Below are 25664 nucleotides of genomic sequence, written 5' to 3'. Positions count from 1 at the left end.
AAAGATCTTTTCTGTCTGGAGTAGTCACCAGGCAGCTTCAGTGAGGGCTTCCCATTGAAGTCCCCTTTGAGGACGTGCCTGACAGGGTTTCCATGGACTTCTGTGTCCTTGTAGTATGTAGTATGGGTGCCAGCCTCCACTCTTCACCCCTAACATGGGCCTGATAGATAGATTGGTGAGAACACATACTGCTTGTTCTGAAAGTTATGCCTGGGGTTGTCAAGCTGCTTGGAGATGAGGCCAGGGGCTCACCCTGCGTGGCCACAGCAGAAGTCCAGCCAGTGCTCCCAGCACCACCCATTCGGGGAACAGGCCCAGTAGTGTGGCCAGGCTGGTGCCCACACCACTGACCCAACCCCAAGATTGCAGCCTCTTGGAGGTTTTTTTTTAAAAAACAAAACAAAGGTTGTCAAGAGTGGCCAAAGGGCAAGAAATTGTAATGGGTGACAATGGGGCACCACCGCTCATGGATTGTGATATGTCAGGGAGATAGCCCTGTGGCATGCTTGCCTGGGTCAGGTTTGGTGGCATTCTGCATTCAGCTATATCCGTCTGTCAGTGATGTTTAGAAGACTGCAGAACATGTTTTTCAGTAGGAAATGATGAGGAGATTTGGGGAAAGATGACGCTAAAAGTGAAAATTTTTCACATAAGAGGATATTTTTGCATGGAGACAGTGATCAATTTCCACCCAAACAGTATCTATTTATTATTTAATGATTCTGCCTGGAAGTAAAGGGGTAGGTTGAATCTTTCAAAGGCCTTTTCCAGCCCTAAATTATTTTCTTGACCTACAAAGCAAGTAAAATTTCAGTCACAATTAGTGAAATTGCTACACAGTGATGTGAAAAAAGCAATTGATCATAAGCGTTTGCTTGTTAATTAAGTTTACTTACTCTCCTTAGAGATAGAATGTACATATGGTTCTAGCTCTAGATATGTCGCAATTTATTTGACTTTTTTTTTTAATGTTAAGTTTTTGGGCTAAGATTTAAAAAAACTGATTAAAGAAAGCAGAGGAGGAAATAAATGGGACATAAATTACAATATTTTATACACTGTCTCTAAGCAGCAGACACTTCACTTGTTTAGTTTGAGTGTTAATTTTGTTTTTATGAATAGGCAAGGACAAATTACTTTAACCCTCTTGCGTAGTTACTGCTGTGATGAGATGAACCATGTGCTATTTTAGAATCTCAGGGAAAGTTTAGCAACACTGCTGATGATGCTTTTCATGGACAAACAAGTCTTGATGTGTTTTTTTCCCACTTGTAAGTATATTGATAACTACCTTTGTGTGTGGTGTTTATACAGGTGTGTGTGTGTATATATATATATATATATATATATGTATATATAGAGTTGTGTAGATAGATAGCATATAAATTAACTTCTCATACATATATGCTTTTATCATGTTAAAACACTTAACAAGTTTCTAAAGGATTTATCCTAGAATACCTTTTAGTACCAAGATTCCCTGTTATTTTTAAATAAAGATATATTACAACTCTCCAATCTATCTTCTTCAATTTAAAATGTCTCATGTAAAGTCCATCCATATGTCCCTGTGGTGTTGCATTTCTGTCTCCAGCCACTTTCTCATGTGGCAGGGGTGGGGTTTGTTGATGGGACCAAGCCCTTAGGACAGCACCTCTGACTCCTCCTGCACGTGGGTAGCAAATGCACACCAGGTCCTGACCCTAAGGATTAAAGAAGACGTCAGGGAGCTCATCCTGGACTGGATTTAGAAGGCTAGATTAGGAGCCATCCAGGAGGGAAGCAAGCTTCTCTGCACAGGCTCAGAGCTGCCTGCGAAGTGGGGTGGTGGAGGGTGGCTGGTGGGGAGGGCAGCTGCATGGTCAGCAAATTATAAACGGCCGGTGTTTTCGGACCAGAGGGTAGATGTTACTGAGCCACTCAGAAGGATTTAGGGGACACTTTAATTATAGCATCTATTCACTTCAAGGATCTTTTAGCTGCATGTTGTAGGGCTGGGGATAGTGATGACAAGGATATCCACAGGAACAAAAGCAGCAGGTTCTGTTTTCTTTTGAAGTGGGATGGGAGTGAAGCAGGGCTGCCCAGTTACTTGTGGTGTCTTGGGTGTAAGCCGTCGTCATGGGCTGCACATGCCCCTGGGAGACAGGAGGCCCTGCACCTTCTCTATGAACTTCTTTACTTCTGGGGAAAGCCTGTTGCTGTTCCTGCCTGCTCTGGCCCGGGAGGCTGACTTGTTTGCTATGCAAGGCCCAGGCTCTCCGGGTGCTGCTGCCTGTTGCAAAATAAGAAGCAATGGTGGCAAAATGTCCACCTCCCTAAATTAAACCACAAAGGTTAGGACCAAACTGTTAAAAATATGATCTTTGAGTGGTATGGTCTTGTTTTTGAGTGTATTTTGGCATTGTGTTCAAACCAAAGTTTATTCCAGCCAGTTTAATGTACTATGTTCAAGTAACAGCTCATAGATCAGAAATGGTCTCTGTTTTAAACCTTCCCATCCATATCAAACACAATGATGTTGAGGTTAAGAGGGGCCCTTTCTCTAAATGAAAATACAATACTTACCCCATATAATTTTGGAGGGCCCAAAGATGTGGAATCAGTGTATTTGTAAGAATTATATTAAACAATCTCCATTTGATAAACAGTACCTTACAATCCTAATGCTATCTATCAAACTTGAGTGAGAGCAGTTTCAGCATCAACTCTTGAACGGTAGCTAAACTAACAAGAGAGTACCCAAATGTGCTCTAAAGGGAGCAGCAGCGGCTGATGTTCTGCCAAGTCTCTGAGTGTCCGGGACCCAACTACAGGGGAAATAGAATAAAACAGGCAGGTGCTCTGTACCCAAGCCCTCACATGGTGACCTGCCTCCCTCCTGGGGGCCCAGTGTCCTCCTGGGGGCTTTCAGGCCCTGTGGGTTTTGGGCAGAGTCCCAGGAGCCAAAGGGCCACTCAGGAAAGGCTGAAACTTGGCTTCACAGTCAGCCAGCTTCTGTCCGTAGTGGTGGTCATTTTCTTTCTGGAGCTCCTGGAGCACTCTCTCAGTGGGCCTGGCAGCCATCCAGCCTTCCTGGGCCCTTTTCTTATGGAAGAGTATCTGCTTCTGAAAACTGGAAGTGTCTTCCTTCAATTCCTAGCGGTTGCAGGTCTGACACATGCGGTTTAAATACTAGTGCACCTTGCGAAGTCTCTGATCGAGGTCCAGGCAGTAGGCGTCCTCCTGCGTGGACTCCTACTGAGGCCCCATCATGGGTTCTTAGTGCAGTTCAGGCAGAGCAGGAAGCTTCAGCTGCAGCTTTGCGAGCTCCTTCCCCAACTGTGCCCTTGTGCCCTGCAGAGAGGCCTCTCGCCAATCGGACTTTGGATTTGTGCTGTGCGTTCTTTACTCCTTTGGAATTCTTCCCACAATTGCTTATTTGTTGCTTCAATCTTTCCTTCAGGACATTTGAAGGATGCACCTAAGTCACCATCACCATCCACATTCTTCGGAGGAACTTGTAGCCGGGATGCTATGGGACCACCATATCCTACTTCCCTGTTCCCCTCCATTGCCAAGTCTCCATCCTGCACGTGGTTTCTATTGCTCTCCAGCAGATGCAGGATGCTTGGAGGGGTGTGGGACAGGGAGGTCATTCGCCTCACTCCAGCATTCATGGCCTGTTCCATTACCGTCTTTGCCTGCTCCGGCTTTTCATCTTCCCCTTCTTATCTGCAAGCATTGCTTCCATCTCACAATTTCTTGGTCGGGCAGCTCTGCAGGTTGCCAGTGGTCAGTGCTGTCATTCAGATCATCTGTGCTTTGCCCCAGAAGATCTTCTCCGTCATGCTGTGAAGCATGTGGGACCTGCTTTGTTCAGTCACTTGGGGAAATTCAGGAGGCCTGCTTTTCTGTGCTCTTTCAGAAGCTCACCTAGGTCCTGGTAGGAAGACCTGCTTGTTTCATTTGGAACCCTCAAGCAGGGGGTTTGGAGTGATCGAGGACTGGCCTCTGGCACGGGTGACATTAGGCCACCACAGGCTTGGGGTGCTAGCCACATCTTGGATCTGGCCATTCTGTGGACCTCACCCTGGGCTGAATACCTTTGGGCCGACTCCTCTTTTCTTCCCACTGTGCGTCATGAATGTGAAGGCCACCACAGCAGTGCATGCCCAGATCACCCAGGGTTTCCATAGTTTCACTGCCACTAGTCCCATGATTCTGTACATCAGTAGTACTGCTGCCTACAGGGGGGCCAGCAGCAGCTGAGTAGGCATTGTGTGGTGGGCAGCAGGCCCTCCGTGGCTGCCAAGGGTTTGCCGCCACTTGCCAGTGGCCTGTGGGCCACAACTGACCACTTAGAACCCTGTGGAGGGTACCATCTCTAACACAAACAAGGGCTGCCATATTAGATGTGTGAGAATTAATACAGTACTATACATAAAACGCTTAAAAGAGTGTCTAGCTAAGATATGTTAGCTAATATACCATCATGATCCTCAACAACAACAAAATAACAGTAACCTAATACACCGTTATAACTCACTGGAACATGTCCCTGTTTTGTGCATTCCTCATGCACAGACTTGGAAAGGCAGAGGCACTTACCAAAGGGGACTCTGCTGTTCTGCAGCCACCTCGTGACATACATGGAGGCTTTGAGAGCAGGGGCCTGGAGGGGAATGATAGAGAAGTCATGTCAATTTTAGGTTTTCCAGTACATGTAATAGAAATGTTTACACAGTACTGTAGTCTATTAAGAGTGTAATGGCATTATGTCTGAAACACAAGATACATCCCTTAATCAAAAATACTTTCAAATGCTATGATCGCTTGGGTCTACAGCGAGTTGGAATCATTTTGCTGGTGGAGGGTCTTGCTGATGGCTGCTGACTGATAAGGGTGGTGGTTGCTGGAGGTTGGGGTGGCTGTGGCCGTTTCAGGAAATTGGACAACATTCAAGTTTGTCACATCAATTGACTCTTCCTTTCATGAAAGATTTCTCTATAGCCTGCAATGTTATTTGATAGCAGTTTACCCACAGTAGAAATGTTTTACGAAATTGGAGTTAATCTCAAACCCTGCCACTGCTTTATCAACTAAGCTTATGTCCTATTCTAAATCCTTTGCTTTTATTTTGATATCTTTGATAGCATCTTCACCAGAAGTAGATTCCATCTCAAAAAGGTGCTTTCTTTGCTTGTCCATAACAAGTACTTCCTCATTTATTCAGGATTTATCATGAGATTTCAGCAATTTGGTTACATCTTCAGGCTCCACTTCTAATTCTGATTCTCTTGCTATTTCCACCACATCTGCAGTGACTTCCTCCACTTAAGTCTTAAACCCCCTCAAAGCCATTCACGAGGGTTGGAATCAACCAAGTCTTCCAAGCTCCTGTTAAGGTTGATATTTTGACATCCTCCCATGAATCATGAATGGTCTTAATGGCATTCACTTACTAGAGTAGTGAATTCTGTCCAGAAGGTTTTCAATGTGCTTAGCCCAGATGCATCAGAGGAGTCATTTTCTATGGCAGTTCTAGCCTGATGAAATGTATTTCTTTAATAATAAGACTTGAGTGTCAAAATTACTCCTTTATCCATTATGGGTTGTGGAATGAATGTTGTGTCAACAGGCATGAAGACAACATTCATTTCCTTGTATGTTAACATGCAAGGGCTGGTCCCTCTGCAGGCTCTCGGGAGGATCCCGGCCCGTCCAGCCTCGAGCATCTGAGGCCCTGTCATGCTGCATCACTGCCTCCTTTCTCCACATTTTGAGGACCCTGTGATTCCCTTGGGCTTGTCTGGATAATCCAGGACAGGATTCTTATTTGGAGGTCAGCTGACAGGCAGCCTTCATTGAATTTTGCCACTCAATGCAGCATATTTGCAGGTTCTGGAGAGGAGGATGTGGACAGCTTTGGGAGGTCATTGTCCTGCCTACCGCAAAGCTCTTATTAGGTGGCTGGTCTTCTTTTTCAACCTGTTAACTTAACGTTTTTCTAGTGTCAGCTGTTTTTGGCTAATGAGATGTTCCTACTCTTTATTTGATATTCTTTGTCACTTTCCTCAAACATGCCCCTCAACAGGCAGTGATACCATTTTTCTCCAGTTAGAGCTGAAGTTGGCCTTTGAAGGTGGATTCAAGGACTTGGTAACTGCATTTCTGCTTACAGTTTCAGGGAGTCCTGGGCTCTAATCTAAAGATTCTACTTGTGCAGGCCTTCATCTCTGTTGGTTGGTGTTGAAAGAAAGGGAGCGAATGGTGGCTCCAGGCCTTCTCTCTGGGCTGCTTTGTGCTTCGCTTGTTATGGGTGCAGGTCCTGGCCTTGGAATTAATCGCAAACAAGTCTTGGACTTCTCAGAAGTGGTGGAAGACTGTCAGATGCTCTTTTCACCCAACACAGTTTAAGCAGCTGAGTTGTATTTCATCCACTGAAAGGAAAATCCAGTTCTTGAGCTTCAGAATGTGAACGGCTTAGGAAAGTCTTAGGGCCAAGATCTTACAAGTGGACAATCATGGGGCACTGATAAGATCTTAGATGGTAGCTCCTTGTTGAATTTCTGGCTCCTGCATTCAGATTAGCCTGGTACTGGTTGCTCACCATCCACTGTTGACACTTGCGTTTGTTTTCTCAGGTCCGGGCCCACCAGCTGGTCTTGCCACCTTGCGACGTAGTGATCAAAGCCGTTGCTGACTATGTACGCAACATTCAGGACACCTCTGACTTGGATGCCATAGCTAAAGATGTTTTCCAGCATTCACAGGTAAAAAAAAACAAACAAAACAAAAAAACAGATTCATGGGATATGACGTTGCATAGTGGTGTGGCCAGGTTTGGAAGAAGGGGACTTGAGGGTGCAAGCTGACTGGATGGGTCTGAGAGCTCTTGCTCAGGCCACTGGAAGAAAGCTGCAGGTTGCAAGGCCAGAGGCTGAGGTAGCCTGGTCATGTTCCCTGCCAGCCAGGAAGTCTCAGCCACTTCACCCAGCTTTTCCAGGCTGAGTAAAAGGAGGGAGATTCAGTTAGACAGTTGGTGAGGTCTCCTGCTCATAAGTTCTCGATCTTAACTTAATAGGATCTGTATTTCAGAGTTTTCAGAACATGAACTGTATCAAGTCAGTCATATGGCATTATAAATCTCTGATTTGTCTATTTTCTTCAGGTGATGGACAGGGATTTTCTTCTTTTTTGGGGAAGTAGGTGTGTCAACAAGTTGGCATCAGTAGAATAGGCAAGGCTCTGTGAAACTCCTGCTGTGTCTCTAGAGAGCTGAAATGCAGCCAGGCACGGTGGCTCATGCCTGTAATCCCAGTACTCTGGGAGGCCGAGGCAGGCAGATCACGAGGTCAGGAGTTTGAGACTAGCCTGGCCAACATGGTGAAACCCTGTCTCTATTAAAAATACAAAAATTAGCCAGGTGTGGTGGCGGGCGCCTGTAATGCTAGCTACTCGGGATGCTGAGGCAGGAGAATCGCTTGAAACCGTAAGGCAGAGGCTGCAGTGAGCGGAGATCATGCCACCGCACTCCAGCCTGGGTGAAAGAGCGAAACTCCGTCTCAGAAGAAAAAGAGAGAGCTGAAACCCTGGGCAGGAACATCCCCAATCTGTCACTGCCATCCGTTCCCTTGGTACAGATGGCTTGAGATTCTTCTCTGGGCAGGACCAGAGACCGAGCAGAGTGGAAGTCAGGGAAGTCCTAGAGCTAGAACCCAGGGCCCTGACTACCACTTTGGAGTTCTGCTCTTGTGACTACATTGCTTTAAAAGAATTCACGTTTGGTTTGATTCTTTTGTAGTAATCTATTGATTTTCCCTGAAAGTTTTAATGTCATTCAAAATTCTTCTCTAACTTGAAAGGCTGTAGAATATTATACATGTGCTGAATTATAAAAAACATTGTGATACACATGACCAGTGGCACACTAATTTATGAAGGTTTTCCTGCCTTTATTTCAGTCTAGAACAGATGACAAAGTTATTCGATTTAAGAGAGCAATTGGATATTATTCAGCGACTAGTAAGCCTATGTCATTTCATCCACCACATTACTTAGGTAAGTAAATAAAAGCCTGTGATCAATATTGACCATATGATAATCCAAGTAGGTTTAAATATTCACCATATAATCTTGTAGGTTTATGTTTTTGAAACATGATTTTCTGTAGTTATGCCAGTAAGTATAGCCAAACTTCCTGGGCAGACTCAGTAGCAATCCCTGAAAATATTGAGGAGGAAGAGAACTTAACAGCCTTCATAGGATGAAGAAGAATCAGAGGGCATTGTGCAGATGAGGCAGCAGGTCGAGGGGATGTTGACATCTTGGCAGCTCTGAGATATCCGCTTCTAAATACAGAATTGCCTGAGGACATAGAAGGGCCTCCACAACTGCAAGTGATTTCATAAATGCAGTGTATTTGTAGTCTCTCTTTTCTTGACCCCTGCCTTTTTTTTTTTTTTTTTTTTTTAATTCTTTTTTGTTGTTGAGCAGAGTCTTGCACTGTCGCCCAGGCTGGAGTGCAGTAGTGTGACCTCGGCTCACTGCAACCTCTACCTCCCAGGCTCAAGTGATTTTTGTGCCCCAGCCTCCTAAGTAGCTGGGATTACAGGCATGCGCCACCATGCCCAGCTAATTTTTGTATTTTTAGTAGAGATGGGGTTTCACCATGTTGGCCAGACTTGTCTCGAACTCCTAGCCTCAAGCGATCTGCCCATCTCAGCCTCCCAAAATGCTGGGATTACAGGCATGAGCCACCATGTTCAGCCTGCAAAAGACCAAAAGTTAATTCAGAGATTTGAAATTGGGAAATAAAAATATTCATAAGCTGTTAGCCTGAAGCCTGCTTCATATTGAACGTCTTGTGGAGGTTATAAAGCACTAAACTGTAAGTAGAAGTATGAGAAATAGACCCCAACTCTCATTTAAATTGTGTTGTTTGCTTCATCTAAGTTAACAAAAGAATGATTGCATGTTCAAGAGACTCTTACTGGAAGGAGACTTTTTATTTATTTGAGAAGACTAATTCCAAGATTGAAAGTGGCCTTAAGAGCTGCACCCTTCATTTATTCAAGCATAGTGTCTGCTGTATGCTAGGAACTGGGCATTGGAGATCAGAGGCATGGCACTGGCTTTGGCTGCCTATGTATGTGGCTGGGTGGTGGACAGGGAAACATGGCCTGTGCCGATGCCCTGTAATAAAGGAGGTAGGGCTTGTAACCTGGAGATGGGCATGGAGTGGCTGAATCTCCACTGTGAGGTCAGTAAATGGCAGCAGCCTCCCAGTGGGGCTCTTGGCTGCTCTCTTGCTCCCCTGCAATCCATTTTCTTCCCAGCAGCCAAAGTAATGTTTAAAAATGGCAATTGGACTGTGCTACTCCCATGCTCAGAATTCCCCATTGGCTTCCCGTCACACTTGGAATAAATTCCCAACTGCTTACCTTGCTTCCTCCCCATCATCTGAGACTGCTGGCTTCTCACTCCTGAGCGCAGCCTCCTTTCTTGCCTTGCATGAACCAAGCTAGCTTCTGCCCTGGGCCTCTGGGCCGGCTTTTGTGCCTGGAGGGCTCCTTTCTCTGACCAGCTTGTGTTTGTGCCCTTCTGATTTGTGAGATCCAGGCTGTCGTGTTCTCCTAGGTCTGCCTGGCTTTAAATGTCTGCACACTCCTTGGCTTCTATTTTTCACCACCACCACCCCTTCCCCCGTCACTCCCCACAATGTAAAGTCTAGGGTAATGAGGGCCTATTAGTCACCTTTACTTTTATATCCCCAGTGGATAAATATTTGACTGAATGAATTGATCCACTTGGTTTTTAAATCAAGAGAGTGAAGTGATGAGATGTGTTTTAGGATTATTTTTGGAAAAGGGGGCACAGAGCATCAGCAGGAGGGAGACTAGCTGTATACTGTTTCATCAGTTAAGGTGAGGCATTATGGGACCAGATCTCAGTGTGTCTACTATATACCCTGCACACAGAAGATGTCTAATAATTGCTTGTGGGAATGATGGGGAGCATGAACATTGCCACCTGTGGCCTACTGCCTCCTGACCTCGAGCTCCCTATTTTATAGAATGGGGTCATTATGTGAATATTGAAAGAGAAGGCGTATGTAAGGTGCTTTAGTGAAGTACTTGTTCAGTCATTCAATGCCCTTTTAGGTAATTCTGCCTATAAGAATAACAGATACTGTCTGATAGTAGATACTGTCATTATTCTTCTCATTGGCAGAATGGCCTCAACAGGCACTGAATGATTGGGCATTGGAATGAGCAGTGAGGAGCCTGAGGGAGCGCTCAGAGGTGGGGCCGGCAGTCTCCTGTGTTTCACTGACATTGTGCTCCTTTGGGACAGTCTGTATGGCAGGTGTAGTTTAGAAAGTCCTTAGAGTGTACTTGGGACTGGAAAATCTACTTAGGAGAAAATTAGGAAGGTAAGTATAGAGAAAGGCAGCACACTTAACATTTGGCATTGATCTGGGCTCATAATTATGAAGATGTTTTGAATAGGCAAGGTGAGTTAAGTTTGAATATCTTAAAAATATGTTCTGTCAAGTGCTTTTGTGTTCTTATCAAATTATTAAGATTTTAGTTAAGTATTTTAGAGGTGAAGTTTACTCAGAATTTAGTTTCACTTTCATTTTCACTACTCGGTGGTTTATGGAGAACAGCAAAGTAACTGGTAGAGTTTGGGATGTTTGGGATGATAGTTTCAGGCAGCTTAGGGTAGGCATGAACTGCCTGTAAATCCTCCTGTACAGCATTCCCTGATGCTTCTGGCTGTTGCAGAAATGAGGGTTGTATGCGGAGGGACTAACAAAAGTACAGGCACAGAATGACAGCCAGGCAGGAAGTTTCGGCAGTGTAGAATTTTAAGATGACGGGTATGCAGTCTGGAATGGCAGGAGACAAGCCTGGAGAGAGGCTTCAGGCAAGATTTGGAAGGACGTTTTGTTTCAAGCTGCATACACATGATTTGGAACTAGCAGAAATGGATTCTTGTAAAAATAACTTTAGTTTTTTTCTGATAACTCTGAAGAAACATAAATTACATTAGCTGTCATTGATTTTTACCCCTGCATACTACTGGGATCCTACCAGTGAAACTAACAGGGCGAAGACTGGAACCTAAGTTGAAAGTCTAGAAGGAACAACATGGAGTCGGTGGGACCCTTTCTGGCACCCCAAGTTAGAACCCATGATGTATTTTCCATAGAAATATTTTTATAAGTAGTAGATAGGTCCTAAGTGGTCTTTGGTGATCTGTCATAGAATCCAACCACAGTCCATTATATTATTCTACAGGAAAATAATTCAGAATTTTGAACAACCAATGTGGGGATATTAGTTTCTTGTTATATTATAATTTATCTTATTAATCATTCAGAAATTGGAATATGTGTAGAGTTTTGAAGAAATTTTAGGGTAATCATATTATAAGCTTAGAGAGCATGGCTGTAGGGGAAAAACATGGGGCGAGTTGATCTAACCAGAGGTTTCTAAACTTGGCTGGAATTTTAGATTCCACCTCAAAACTGCTATTTTAGCATCTTAATTGGGCCTTAGGAATTTATATTTTTTAAAAAGGAATGTTCCTAGCTAGGTACCAGTTGGCCTGGCTTTTAGGAACCACAACTCATCCTCTGTGCCTTTCTTTGTAAGCCTGTAAATCTATCTGCAATATTGAGAAAAATACCTCAGATCTCTAAACAGTTATTGGGTAGTGTAGAGTTCTTAGGAGGACACATACACACACACACACACACACACACACACACACACACGCACACTTGCAATATAGTCTCCCAGAAATCGTGTATTTTGAGATGATTTTGAAAATAAGTGGTGGTGAGATGCATACTTATTTTTAAGCATTCACTATGTCATAATTACTAAGCGAGGACCTGCCTATCTGGAAATGGTTGTGATTTGTTCTTTCTGTCTCAGCATGTAAAATCTGCTATAGCTCACCAGGAAATCACCAATCTAAATGTAAGCACAAATAAGATATGTGATAGTTGAGATTTCAAAATATTTAGTTCCCTAGTTAAACCAGTTGCTTCAAAATCATTGGTGGAATTTACTAAAGTAACAAGTAACACAACTAACACTGAGGTCTCACCTCAGATCTGTGGATGTGGAATCTGTGGGCACAGATCCTGTGTGCAGGTGAAATTGAGGCTGAAGAAGTATCCACTGTGTCATTGGCCTTCCTTAGTGAAAAGTAAATGGGCTCCTACTACACATTTTAATTACACATTTGTTAGAATGATTAACATAGAAAACACCAACAACACTAAATGCTGGTGAGGATGGGTAGCAACAGATTGTGTTGCTAATGGGATTGCAAAAATGGTACAGCGACTTTGGAAGACAGCTTCGCAGATATTTACAAAATTCCCAAGTCATGCTTGTTGGTGTTTGCCCAAAGGAGTTGAAAACTTATGTCTATGCAAAATCCTGCACACAGATATTTAAAGCAACTTTATTCATAATAGCCAACGCTTGGAGGCTACCAATATGTCTTCAGTAGGTCAACAGGGAAATAAAGTTTGGTATATCTAAGCAATGAAATAATCAACACTAAAAAGCAATGCGCTATCAAGCCATGAAAAGATGCAGAGGAACATAAGTACATATCACTAAGTTAAAGAAGCCAATCAGAAAAGGCTACATACTGTGCGATTCCAACTATAGGACATCTGGAAAAGGCCAAAAGTATGGAGGCAGGAAAAAGATCAAGGGTTGCCAGAGGTTGTGGGGAGGGAGAGATGATTAGGCAGATTTTTGGGGCAGGGAAACTATTCTGTATGATACTGTAACGGTGGATACATGGCATTATACTTCTAGCCATATCCAGAATACGTACAGCACCAAGAGTGAACCCTAATGCCAACTGTGGGCATTAGGTAATCATAATGTAGCCAGGTTTGGCTCATTGGTTGGAACAAATGTGTCACACCAATGCGAAGTGTGTACTCTGCTCAAGATTTTTGTAACCTTGAAACTGCTCAAAAAAAAAAAGTAGATATATATATATATTTTAAAGTAAAGAGCTCGTTGATTTGTGCATTTCATGACAGGCAGTGTGCTGGGTGCTGAATGGTGTGGTAAATAAGAGAGGAGTTACCGTTGCCCCTACAGATGAATATATAGTGGGGAAGTGAACACCAGGGAATCCTGCAGGAAAGAGAACAGGAACCTCAAGGAAGACCAACCTGATTGAATCAATCTACGATTAAAATGGCTGATTCTGATTGATTAGATTATTGTTGAGTGGGGTTTGGGGGTTCAGGCATCTAGCAAGGTGCCAATATGGGAGGAAGTGTATTCCATGCAGGGGAGGTGGCATGTGAGAGGTCCTGAGGTAGGAGGACATAGTGAAGAAGAAAAATAAGAAGAATGTGGCTGAAGCACAGAAAGCGGGGAGAGTGGTCAGGTGATGCTGAGAGCGGCAGTGCAGTTGCCAGGCACCACCTTGGATTTTAGACTTTATTCTTAGAACGTGAAAGCTCATGGAATAATTTTTACCTGTAAAAAAAATGATTTTGTAACTATCATACTACAATGTGTTAGTCTTAGAACATTACTAATATCTTAGCCCTCTTATATGTCTTCGCTGGTTGCATTCCTCGACTCTCTACCACCCTCAATTTTGTATTAGTTATTCTGTGCTTCTCTATATAATTTTATCGTGTCTGTATGTCTGGATACTAAATAGTTTCATTTTGTTTGTTATGAAATAAAATCATATAGCATGTACTCCTCTGACTTGCCTTCTTAATATTTTTATTATTGTGTTTCATTCATGTTGGCATAGTTCATTTTTTAATGCTGTGCAGCATTCCATTGTATTAATATATATTTGTCCATTCTACTGTTGATGGAAAATGGACTGTTTCCAGCTGCTTGCCATGATGGATAGCGCACTTGTGAACATTGTTTCATGTGACCTGATGTGCCCAGGAGTGGAATTCCAGGGAACCTCCAGGGTAGGGCCCTGTTAAAGCCTCTGCTGCTGCCGGACGCGGATACACCTATTTATTCTCCTGGCAGAAGTGAAAGAACCCTCTCGTTGCTCCACGTTTTATTATTTTTTGGTCTAGTGATTATGAAACTATATCCTGTAAAGGTTTCAGTTGCATTTCCCTGATTACTAATGAGTTTGAGAATCTTTATGTTTATGGGCCAGTAGGGTTTCCTCTATTGTGAAATGCTTGTTCATGTTGTTCGCTTGTGTTTTTTTGTTTTTTTTTTTTTTGAGAAGGAGTCTCGCTCTGTCACCCAGGCTGGAGTGCAGTGGCGCAATCTCGGCTCACTGCAAGCTCCGCCTCCCAGGTTCACGCCATTCTCCTGCCTCAGCCTCCCAAGTAGCTGGGACTACAGGCACTCGCCACCATGCCTGGCTAATTTTTTGTATTTTTAGTAGAGATGGGGCTTCACAATGCTAGCCAAGATGGTCTCAATCTCCTGACCTCGTGATCCACCCGCCTCGGCCTCCCGAAATGCTGGGATTACAGGCGTGAGCCACTGCGCCCGGCCTGTTCGCTTGTGTTTCTGTTGGGTTGTTTTTCTTTTTGCTTATTCATAGGGATACTTAATATATATATTGGATGCTAGTCAGATAAATGGACTGCAAATAATAATCTTCAAATCTGTGGCTTGCATTTTTCTGTCTTCATGATGTGCTTTGATATCAGAGTTCTTAATGTCAAATACATGAATTTTTCCCTTTATTGTTTGTACCTTTAAGTCCTATCCTGTATTTATGGATGAAATGATGTCATGTCTGAGATTTGCTTCACAATAATGCAGTGGTGGGCAAAGAAGGGTGGAAGTGCAGATGACACGCAATAGGCCGTGTGCTGGTTAATTTTGAGGGTGGTTGATAGATATGTGTGGCTTATCGTACGGTTCCCTTTTTTCTTGTGTCTGTTTAAAGTGTTACATGAGAAGGAGAAAAAGAAAACATAAAGGAAGAATTCCTCCCTAGCCTGAGGTGATAAACATTTTGTCTTCTAAAAGTTTTATTTATGATTTTGCCCTTTGATACTACCTGGCACTGAATTTTGTTTATGGTTTGAGTGAGGGAATTCAGTTTCTTGTTCACCATGTGGAGAACCTGTTGCCTTAGTATTGTCCACTGAGAATGCTATCCTCTTCTGACATGTTGAGTGTCTCCATGTGTGGGTCTGTTTCTGGGCTCTGTTGAATTTCTGATTATCTTCATGCCACAGGATTATGCCGTTCTAGTTGCCATAGCCTTGTAATAATACTTGATGTCTGATTGGGGAAATCTGCCCATGTAATATTTCTGCAAGAGGTCGAGACCGTTCTTGATCCTTTTCACTTTTATGTACATTTTATGATCCTTGTGGAGATATCGATTGGAATTACACCAACTCTGTAGATCAATTTGGAAAGAATAAAATCTTTATTATTGAGTGTACTAAAGAAAATGTTACATTTCTCTATTGATTTGAATTGTCCTGAATATCTTTCCATAAACTTGAATTTTCTTCATTAAGCATTCATAACATCTTTTCTTAGAGATATTGCTAAATATTTATTTTTGGGTGCTATTTCTATGTGTGTCTTATATTTTCAAATTAATACTGTAAGTTGATTTTATCTTAACAACTTTGCTCAGTTCTTATTAATTTTCATAGTTTATTTGTATCTTGTTTTGGCTGATTGTGTCTCCTCTAGTATCTTTTTGATCTTCCTGATCCACTGAGCCAGCTGTGACTTAGGGCATGATTTTTTTTTTTCTTCTTCTTTTTTTTTTTGTTTTCAAGATGGAGTCTCGCTCTGTCGTCCAGACTGGAGTGCAGTGATACAATCTCAGCTCACTGCAACCTCCACCTCCTGGGTTCAAGCAATTCTCCTGCCTCAGCCTCCCGAGTAGCTGGGATTACAGGTGCCTGCCACCATGCCTGGCTAATTTTTGTATTTTTAGTAGAGACGGGGTTTCACTGTGTTAGCCAGGCTGATCTCGAACTCCTGACCTCATGATCTGCCCACCTCGGCCTCCCAAAGTGCTGTCCACAAATGGACAGGTGTGAGCTACCACACCTGGCCAGGGCACGATTTTTAATAGAAGGTGCGATGGTGACTGTTCTTGTCTAGCCCTTGATCTTAAGGGGGAGTCTGATGTCTTGTCATCTTAACCCTTAGCATTATCTCCTCTACCTTTTCCATGTTAAAGAAATATCCTCATGAAAGAGTTTTAATCTGGGAGTGGTGTGCTGAGGTGTGCATTTGAATTGCTCGGGCCTCAGTGTGCAGAGGGGATCAGAGTGGGCAAGGGCAGGTATAGGGAAAGGAGTGGGAAACTCTTTCAGTATTGAGGCAAGGCATGGTTGCAGTCCCTGGGGCAAGTTCTCCTCTGTGGGAGGCAGGAGTGCTGGGTGGATTTCATAGGTTTTTGGGAGATGGAATAAGTAGATAGTAGATATTGATGCTTGATTATAGAAGCTCAATGAAAAGAATTCGGGGGAAATGGCTCCCAGAGTTTTGGCTTGAGCAGCTCAGGTGAGGATGCCATTAATGAGATAAAGATGATTGGAGGAAGAGCAGATTTGGAGGATGGTTTTGGACACGAATGTTGAGGCGCCTTCTAGGATCCCGGTGGAGATGGGAAACAGGCATTAGAATGCACAGGTGAAAGCAGAGTGAGGAGCTAAGCTGGAGTCATGGGTTGCAGCTTTGCTGGTGTGTAATGCTGAGAGGAGCTGTGGTGGTGGAAGCGGAGGATAAAGAGATGGCGCCCCTGGGGCCAGATGCAGGAGGTGGGTGCACAGAAAGAGTGGCGCAGCGAGGCCAGGGGAGATACCCTGTGCACAGTTGTTAGCAGCGCTGAGTTCTGAGAGGTTGGGCAAGATGAGGGCGCTGCCTGATAGATGGAGTGTCAGTAGGACCACTCAGGGCAGGCTTCGGCTGAATTTGGAGCTCCCAAACCTTGTGTATGTACAATTGGTTGGCCCTCAACAAGAGGCAGTGGATCCTAGGAAAAGTCATTTTTAGCTTTCCTTCTTCCTCAGTATAGAAATTCGTAGAAGAGGATAGGATGGGTGGCAAGTACCACGCCTCTCTCCAGTCATTTCCATAAAGGGGTGGGGCTTTGAAATGCAGGGGAGAATTGAACAGGTTGAAGTTGTTATGGGGATGATGACTACTGAGAGAGAGGGGTTAAAGATACAGAAGGGAGTGGTTTTGGTGCTCATGTGGTTTTACAGTGAAGGTAGGGGAGCTTGATCTCTCATAGCAGACAGCCTCCTGCTACCTGGTCTTTTGAAAGTCTAGCCTCCACTAAGCAGCATGGGGAGGTCACAGAGTGAGTAGACTGAGGGCATATGTGTAGAGCAGCCAGGCTGCTGTGTGTCAGAGAAGAAATTTGCAAATAGGACCATGTTGAAAAAGGTGCTAATCAGCACTAAGCAAAGAACAGACGCTACACAGTGATGAGCAACCTGGTCCTGGTCACAGCAACACAGTGACCTCTGGGTGTAGCAGCTGCCAGGTGCTTGGGAAGGGCCCCGTGGTGTGTTTCATTGGGACAGGAGCCTGTGGTCAGCCTGTGCCCTGACAGGTCCCCAAGGCTGGTCACATTCTACCAGACCAGACTGTGTCTGAGGGATCACCTTCCTGCAACGCCCAGTGACTGACCTGGATGCAGACCTAGGAGACAGCAGGCTGAGTGGCCTGGGGTGGGCACTGCTACCTCCAGCTCAGGCAGCCTGCCCAGGAGGGGGAATTCATGTTGTGAAAGTTACTTGTGACAAACCTGAGGGAGAAGCTGGGTTGGTCCTGGGGCTGGTGTTCTGGGCTCTGGCCATGGGGATCCTGCCCCTGCTTTGCTCTTGGGCATCACTCCATCCTGACTGAGAGGGGCTCCTGTGCTGTATGAGGTCTGTGTGTCCTGCTGCTCCCCTGACTTTTCCATAGAATAAACAGCCCTACTTCATATGTGTCACCACAGCCCTGATCCCTGTGTCGCATTGCTCAATAGATAGTGTTAACAGTTATTTTGAAAATACACACGATCTCTCTCCAATAACATACCCCCCAGAATCTGAGAACATGAGAAAATATCCCACTCGGAAGTTGGAAAGACAATATGTAAAGAATGATTTTAAATGCCAGATGACTGATCCTAAGCTGTGGAGAAAAGGTGTTCAGCCTCCAGGGAACTCAATGGCATGCCACTCAGACCCTGGAGGTCTGAACAGAGCCCACTGCAGGCTCTGGTGAGAAATCTGTAGTGTAACCTGCCTGAGTCAGCTGAGTGCTCTAGCAAAAGGACCAAAGGATAGAGGCAGGTCCTCTAGGGCAGAAAGAGTGGAAATGTGAAAGAGACCACATGGTGGCCCACACTGCCCCAGGCCATGCCTGGCTGACAGCTGGATGGCTGGACCCACCTGGACCCACCCGGTGGCCCTCCTGTCCTGTTGTGGTCAGGGCAGAAGTGGAGTGCCTGGGGCCTCCTGCAGAGGAGTGGGCTCAGCAGGGAGCATGGATGGCCGCGGGGGTTGGGACTGACCAAGCCTGGGGGCTATGACCCGTAAGTGGGGCCCATTATAGAAGCTGGTGATGACTTTCTTATTTTCTCCAGAGATGGTCTGGTACTCTGCAATGTGGAGGTGCCATATAATTTAGCCATGTCTCTGATGTCGTTGTCAAGAATGTGTTTAGTTTTTTGCTACTATAATGATTTTTTTTAAATTTTTATTTTCATGAGGTATTCAATATTATACTATTGCAGTATTTTACTAATAACCTTAAAAATTTGATATTCCTTAAAAATGTTATATTAAATCCTCACTTTGTCCTGTAGCTTTGCTTACTAGACTTGCCCTTTCTTAGATTTTTACTAAAGTTTTGTTGTTGTTGTGATGAAAAACTGTTAACAAAAAATAGAAGAAACAGTAGAATGAGTGGTGGCGTACCTACTTCAGGTTATACAAATGGCAACCTGTGCTTCAGATCAGTCTTTTAATAAAAAAGAGATGCTTCAGGCTTTTCTAAAAGTCATGTACAGCCCCCTTGAACATGTTTTTATATTTTCTCACCTCATATGGAATAATTAATACATTAATTTTAAATTAAATGCTGTGTCGTGCTTGCTGTTCTGCACTTGGTCTTTTTGAGATGAGTCCTAGTTCATCTTGATGAGTTTTTATCTTTAAAGCTAATGCAGATGACGTTGATGTTAAGCCCCGGAGGCTGACAGAATAAAGGGCACCAGAGGGAAGTCAGGGCATTACTCCCATTGAGTAGAACGGCCACTCATCTTGCCCTTCTGGTCCAGAATTCCCAAGTAGAAAATTGGATTCTCCTGCTGGTGCTGGGGGCTTTGCTTTCAGCGTCTGCTCTGCGACCTTTCGCTCCATTTTCAGTGAGTTCGTGGTAGTTAGTGTGAAGTAGGAAGTGACACAGGCTGCCTGATCGTGTGGCCGTTTTGGAAGGTCATTTTTATTTTGAACTTAAAAATCGAATGTTTTGGAAGAACCTACACCCTCCTTTGAGCTGTTGTCTGATTTAAAAGACTGCAGTGTGTGTCTTCCCAAAGTGGATGCATTTAGGTTTATTAATGTTGTATTTGTTAATGGCATTTCAATATTTGGTTACAAATGAGGAATGTCAGTTCAGTTTACCAGTGACTTCAAAGTAGCGACCTGGTAGAGTTTTCTTTTAGGTTGTGCTTTTCCAAAATCCACAAATGGACAGAAACTAATTTATCTTATTTCATCATAGACTTATAAAACACATTTCAGTGGCTAAATGGGATTTGGGATTTTTGTTTGTTTGTTTTTGTGTTGCTTTTATGAGTGTGTGTAGAAACAGTCTTGATGTGTTGCCTGGCCTGGTCTGAACTGCCTCAGCCCCCAGTGTCGGGATTGTAGTCATGAGCCACCGTAACCAGCCTTGATGAGATGTAATGTTCCTATTCTGCCTTCTTGAACTTTGCTCAGTCAGTACAAGTATTCTGTTCAAACTGATTAATTAAACCCAGGAACTGAATACATTTAGATAAAACTTGCTACTTGAGACTGGGGCACTGGGTAGATTCGAATGATGCCGTATCTCGTGATGTCTACCCTCTCACTATCCACATTCAGGGATGGAAAGGATTTGGGGAGTGAGGAATGTTTATAGAAGTTCAGCCCAGCTCCCTGCTGTAGAATGTTCTTGTATGAGCAGTCCAGCAGTCAGTAAAGCAACCCTTTTCATTGTTGAACTGCTCTCGTTCTTAGAAAGTTCTTGTTTCTGTTGACTTGAAATTTGCTTCCGTGGTTTAATTTTTCCCGCTGTTCCGAATTCTTTCACGTGCCACGCAGGATGTGCCTGTTCACTGAGTTCATAATCTTACTTCTCATGGGCCTTGTACTTAGCCTTCTTCAAGCTGATCATGCCTCAGGTTTTGCCTCCTTCTGTCACCAGGCCTCCTCTTCTGGGCGCCGGCCTCTGGCTCTTCCCTTGGGGTCTGGCCAACACCGCAGGCTTTGGGCCGGCATCAGCTGCTCCCAGGCTCTTAGCTCTTGGGAGTTGCTCCTCCATCCTTTGCCTCCCTGGGCACTGACATTGCACCTGGTCTCAGTCCAGGCTTGGCCAGCCTGACCGGCTCTGTGGGGCCTCCTCTCCCTATAGGATGGCCAGACGCCGCGCCCTCCCACTGTGCTCCAAGGCCCCACCCTGCCTCTCTGGACACTGGATCTGTAGTGTAACAGGAACAGGTCACATGACAGTTTCCTTTCTATACCTTTTTATCTTCTGTAGACTATTGAGATTTAGTAAACATGTCTGTTTGCACATGCTTAAAATGGTTGGAATGTTTTGCCTTGTCTATGTTTGCAAGGGATGAAAATTAAAGGTGGTAGGGATTATATTGATTTGTTTAATCTTGGACTCGACATCTTCAAAGCTATATTTTTTGGGTGATACTTGAAAATCATACAATGTCTGCCTGTTTATTTATTTATTTATGAGATGGAGTCTCACTCTGTCACCCAGGCCAGAGTGCAGTGGCACGATCTCTGCTGACTACAGCCTCTGCCTCCAGGGTTCAAGCGATTTTCAGCCTCTGCCTCTCGAGTAGCTGGGGTTATAGGCGCCTGCCACCATGCCTGGCTAATTTTTTTATTTTTAGTAGAACGGGCTTTCGCCATGTTGGTCAGGCTGATCTTGAACTCCTGACCTCAAGTGATTCGCCTGCCTTGGCCTCCCAAAGTGGTGGGATTACAGGCATGAGCCACTGAGCCAGGCCAGTTTTTTGTTTTGTTTTGTTTTTTGTTTTTTAAGACTTAACTTTGTTACTCTTTGTTTTGTTTAACATTTCAGGATCATATGCCAAGTAATAGAGGAACATTTGTTAGGTTGGGCTAGGAATGGGGACTGGGGTAAGGCCGACTGTAGTTCTAAGAAGAGGTTCCAGTTTAACACCATTTCTTTAAAGAATTTTACCGTATTTTAATTCAGAGCAAAAGCCACACAGCTGCATATAGGCGTAAGTGAGTCCTTTGAGGAAGTAGGTAACTGAGCTGTTAGAAGTCAAGATCATACAGCCGAGGGATTGCAGTGCATGTCTCTTTTCATTCTGAAAGAACTTCTCACTATTTAAAAACTATTTTTAAAGTTATGAAATATTTTGAAATATAGTAAACTTTTTTGGCCTTTTTTTCTTCTTTTGCTTCTTTTCTTCAGTCTGCATATTTTTTTTTACCGAAAGCCCACCTCTCTAGTAAGTGTGAAAGGCAAAGAGTGAGAAACTGGTGGTGTGATCTCTACTCTGGAGCCCCGTGTCCCTTCTGAGAAAGATGCCTCTTGTTGTAGAGAGGACACACAGTGGTTCTGCTCAGCTGCACTTGGGCATGGAGAACAAGAACCGATATAGATGAAGGCCTGAATCCGCAGAGGCAGCCCCTGGGTTAGGAGGCACTTCTGCAGCCTTCAGAAAATGCATACAAATCAATTCACTTATTGGACTGCTTTAATAGAATAGTGACTTGCTCTGTGGATTCACAGAGGATTATTTGAGGTCAGTGATTGGAATGTGATTTTAGAAAATATTCTTTCCTTGGAATTCTTTGGTTTTATGCTGTAATGTAGTTTGTTTGTTTGCTTTAAAGGAAAGTTTGTGCTTTCAAGGAAGGTTTTAGGATGAAATGGCCAAAAATCAAAAAACAAAAATGATCATCTTCACTTGAATGCGGGTGCTACATGAGTCTAGCCTTAGATTTGTATTATTCCAAAGTTAGGTAAGTGAGGTCAGCCACAAGATATTATACACTAGACATTTTACATTGATTTAAATTATATGGTTAGAGCTTGAATAGATTTTATAATATTCTTTGGACCAAACCTGCCTATCAGAATCACCTGTGAACAGTTTTTTAAAATAATAGCGACTTTGATCGTACACGTGGAGGTGCAGATCTAGCCAACATACTGTTTTAGGAACAGCTCCTTGTATTGTCTGTGCCATGCATGTGTGTGCGCCATGCGTGCACTTGTGGGGTGTGTTTGTGTGCACTTCTGTGTGTATCTACGCCTGTGTGTGAGTGACCACTTGATCATGCACACACATCCCTTAGAGGCACGGACTTGTGGACTTATCGGTCAGTTAGGAATGTGTTGCGTGCACGTGTGTCTATGTGCGTGTTGCATGCAAGTGTGAGGTGTCTGTGACTACACACATGCCAGTCTCATTATTCCCAGCTTCTCATACTGCAGTTGTTTTTGTTTGGTACAAAGGTGGAAGCTCTGCCAAGGTTTTTTCTTGATGCGAGCCAGGATCAAAGGGCTATGGTGTTTAAAGCTTGCGAGCTGAAGGCCCTTGGAAGGCAGGAACCTCAGACAAATTGTAGTCTGTAAGATTCCTGGTCGTTCTCTGGGGGGAGTCAACAATGATCTGTGCTTCACTCCCAGCGTCTGTTGACCATGCTTGGCTCTCAGGAGGCCGGACCAAGGACAGCGTTTGCACTCCTGGTCTCACCACGCCCAGTGTTGGCTTAGGGAGCCTCTTGCGAATGCAGCCATGGACATTTGCTTTTCAGAGAACGAGAGTGAAGGTTTGGGGAATGTTTCTGTCCTTACCTATATTGGCAGTAGGCAGTGTGAGAGGTGGTGGTTCTTGGGTTGTGTTCCCCTTGCCTGGTGTTTTCCTCTGATTTCATACTGCTATAAAGAACTGCCTGAGACTGGATAATTTATGAAGGAAAGAGGTTTAATTGACTCACAGTTCAGCATGGCTGGGGAGGCCTCAGGAAACTTAGCATCATGGCAGAAGTTGAAGGGGAAGCAAGGCACCTTCTTAACAAGGCAGCGGTAAGAAGTGCTGAGTGAAGGGGGAAGAGCCCCTTATACAACCATCAGATCTTGTGAGAACTCATTCACTATTATTAGAAGAACATGGGAGAAACTGCCCCTATGATCCAATTACCTCCACCTAGTCTCTCTGCCTAGACACGTGGGGATTATGGGGATTATAATTCAAGATGAGATTTGGGTGGGGATGTGCAGCCTAACCATATCACCTGGTGTTCAGATGAAGAGGTTGTAGAAGCATATCTACTGCTTAAAGAGGGAAATTGGAGTCAGCAAGCTCTGGGCTTGGTTTTCTTCCACATTTAAAACAAACCCAAGGAAGAGATGTTGCAGCCGTGCAAGCCCCTGGTGGATCTGTTGTGTCTCACACAGGTTTTCTATTTTCTCTGTGTCTTCAGCAGTGTGCATCTTACTTAAACCGCCTCAGGGCTCCTTTCATCCCCAGGCCCAGTCCTCAGCTTGACACAGCATAGGCCCTCAGCACCTAAGTGTTCTGAGAGGGAGTGCAGCTCCTAGAGGTCCACGTCCCATGTCCTCCTGCTTCCTGCATATCATTTGGGCCCCAGTCGGTCCTTGTTACTGCGGGTCTTGTGCTGTCTCTGGAACAGCCCTTTATGGGCACCATCTACTCACTCATTCACTTCTGTATGAGTGAATGAGCTTCAGAGAGCCCCTGAGCTCTCTTCCTGTGCTTAGTTAGACCGTGCGAGGCCAGAGGTTGAGTGTGGAGGCTTCCAGCCCCTGCCTTCTGTCCCAGCTTCAGGCTGGCCTGGTTCCATGTCCTGCTGTCCTGCTTCAGCCATTCCTCTATGTGGCTTTCAGTCCTCTCACAGATTTCTTCATTTTTGCAGGGTAGCGTGGGAATGATGACTAGCACATGGCAGCACACATCAGGCAGGTTTATGAAATTATGTTTTAAGAGAACACAGAATCACAAATTACTCATCCTGTATATGTGTTAAAATGTGTAACCTAATTGCTGAACAATGAAAAGCAATTCCTTTTATATTTAAAAACTCACTAGTTAGCTGAGAACCTAATGGTAGTTGCAATGTACTTTAAATAGAAAAGTCTTCTTGCTTGACAAAAGTAAAGGAAACTGTTCGGTCCGACTTTGTTCCTTTCATGCCTGCCAGGGCTTCTGGTTTCACGGAGACCTCAGGCTAGGAGCAGCCCTGAGCAGGGAGACTGAGTTACAGAGAATCCCCACCAAGTTGCAGGCAGAGGGACAGCCGAGGTCCTCAGGAAGTGCACGAGAGCAGAACCACTATGGCAAGTTCACTGAGAAATCTGGAAAGTTAGAATCCCAGCCCGAGTCCATCAAATCGAGCATCATAAAATTAAGTTTTCCTTACTGTGAAATGGCAATTCGTAATGATTTCTGAGAAGTGGGACCCATGGTGGTGTCGATGTCTGAGCCAGGTGAGGGTGAGATCCCTGGCGCCATGGGCTGGCCCCCAGGATGCCCTGGAAAACGCATTCTGTTCACAGCTGTGTGATTCTTTTCTTTCTGTGTTGGTGAAGCAGCCAGACCCGGTCCGTTTGGAATGCCTGGGATGGTGCCGCCGCATGTTCCTCCTCAGATGCTCAACATTCCGCAGACCTCTCTGCAAGCAAAGCCCGTGGTAAGGCCTTCCCTGCGTTGGGTCGGGTGGCGGGTCTCAGACAGGGTGCGTGCATTGAATTTCAACAAATGCTAAAATAAGTTCCTAACCTCTTGAATTGATATGTGAAATAGATGCCAGCGTTTGTTGAAATAAAAATGAGCCAGGAAACGTCAGCCTGGGCCTGAGTCGGGTCCTGCTGGCCACGTGTGCATGACGTGTGCCCTTCACTTCAGGCCCCACAGGTGCCCAGCCCAGGGGGCGCCCCGGGCCAGGGTCCATACCCGTACAGCCTCTCTGAGCCAGCACCTCTCACTTTGGACACGAGCGGGAAGAATCTGACGGAGCAGAACAGCTACAGCAACATTCCTCACGAAGGGAAGCACACGCCGCTGTATGAGCGGTCCTCGCCCATCAACCCGGCCCAGAGCGGCAGCCCCAACCACGTGGATTCCGCCTACTTCCCTGGCTCTTCTACATCGTCATCTTCTGACAACGACGAGGGCAGCGGAGGGACGACAAAGTGAGTGGTGCGTGGGTCGCTGGGTGCTTCCTGGCGGGTAGTGACCTGGGGAAGCTGCCTTCTGGCCTGCCAGCCCAGCTGGTGTTTTGCTCAGAGATGTAGTTTATTGCAGGTGGGTGATGGTCAGTCTGTACTCAGATGGGGGCTCCTTGGACAGAGAGGAGAGAGGAAGAGTAGGTATGTTCTTGAAGTTTCCATGATTTAAAATCTGCACCATCCCAGCCCCAT

At 44.7% G+C, this 25664-nt stretch overlaps 1 protein-coding gene across 13 annotated transcripts in view; it reads left to right on the top strand.

Moving 5' to 3' along the window:
* The window catches only part of FAM120A (family with sequence similarity 120 member A), a 114467-nt gene that overhangs the window by 38938 nt on the left and 49865 nt on the right, over positions 1-25664 (top strand). For 10 of the 13 annotated variants that reach the window (XR_010148457.1, XR_010148458.1, XM_063787106.1 and 7 more), the window contains 4 exon segments: positions 6627-6755; positions 7947-8043; positions 24834-24934; positions 25150-25436. Coding sequence is in view for 11 of the 13 variants with exons in the window: in XM_063787106.1 (XP_063643176.1) it covers positions 6627-6755; positions 7947-8043; positions 24834-24934; positions 25150-25436 (614 nt within the window). In the remaining 2 variants the exon portion in view is untranslated. 13 annotated transcript variants of the gene reach the window in all.

The sequence above is a fragment of the Pan troglodytes genome, chromosome 11 (assembly GCF_028858775.2).
Source record: "Pan troglodytes isolate AG18354 chromosome 11, NHGRI_mPanTro3-v2.0_pri, whole genome shotgun sequence".
Classification (NCBI taxonomy): Eukaryota; Metazoa; Chordata; class Mammalia; order Primates; family Hominidae; genus Pan; species Pan troglodytes.
This window is presented reverse-complemented; position numbering and strand designations above follow the sequence as displayed.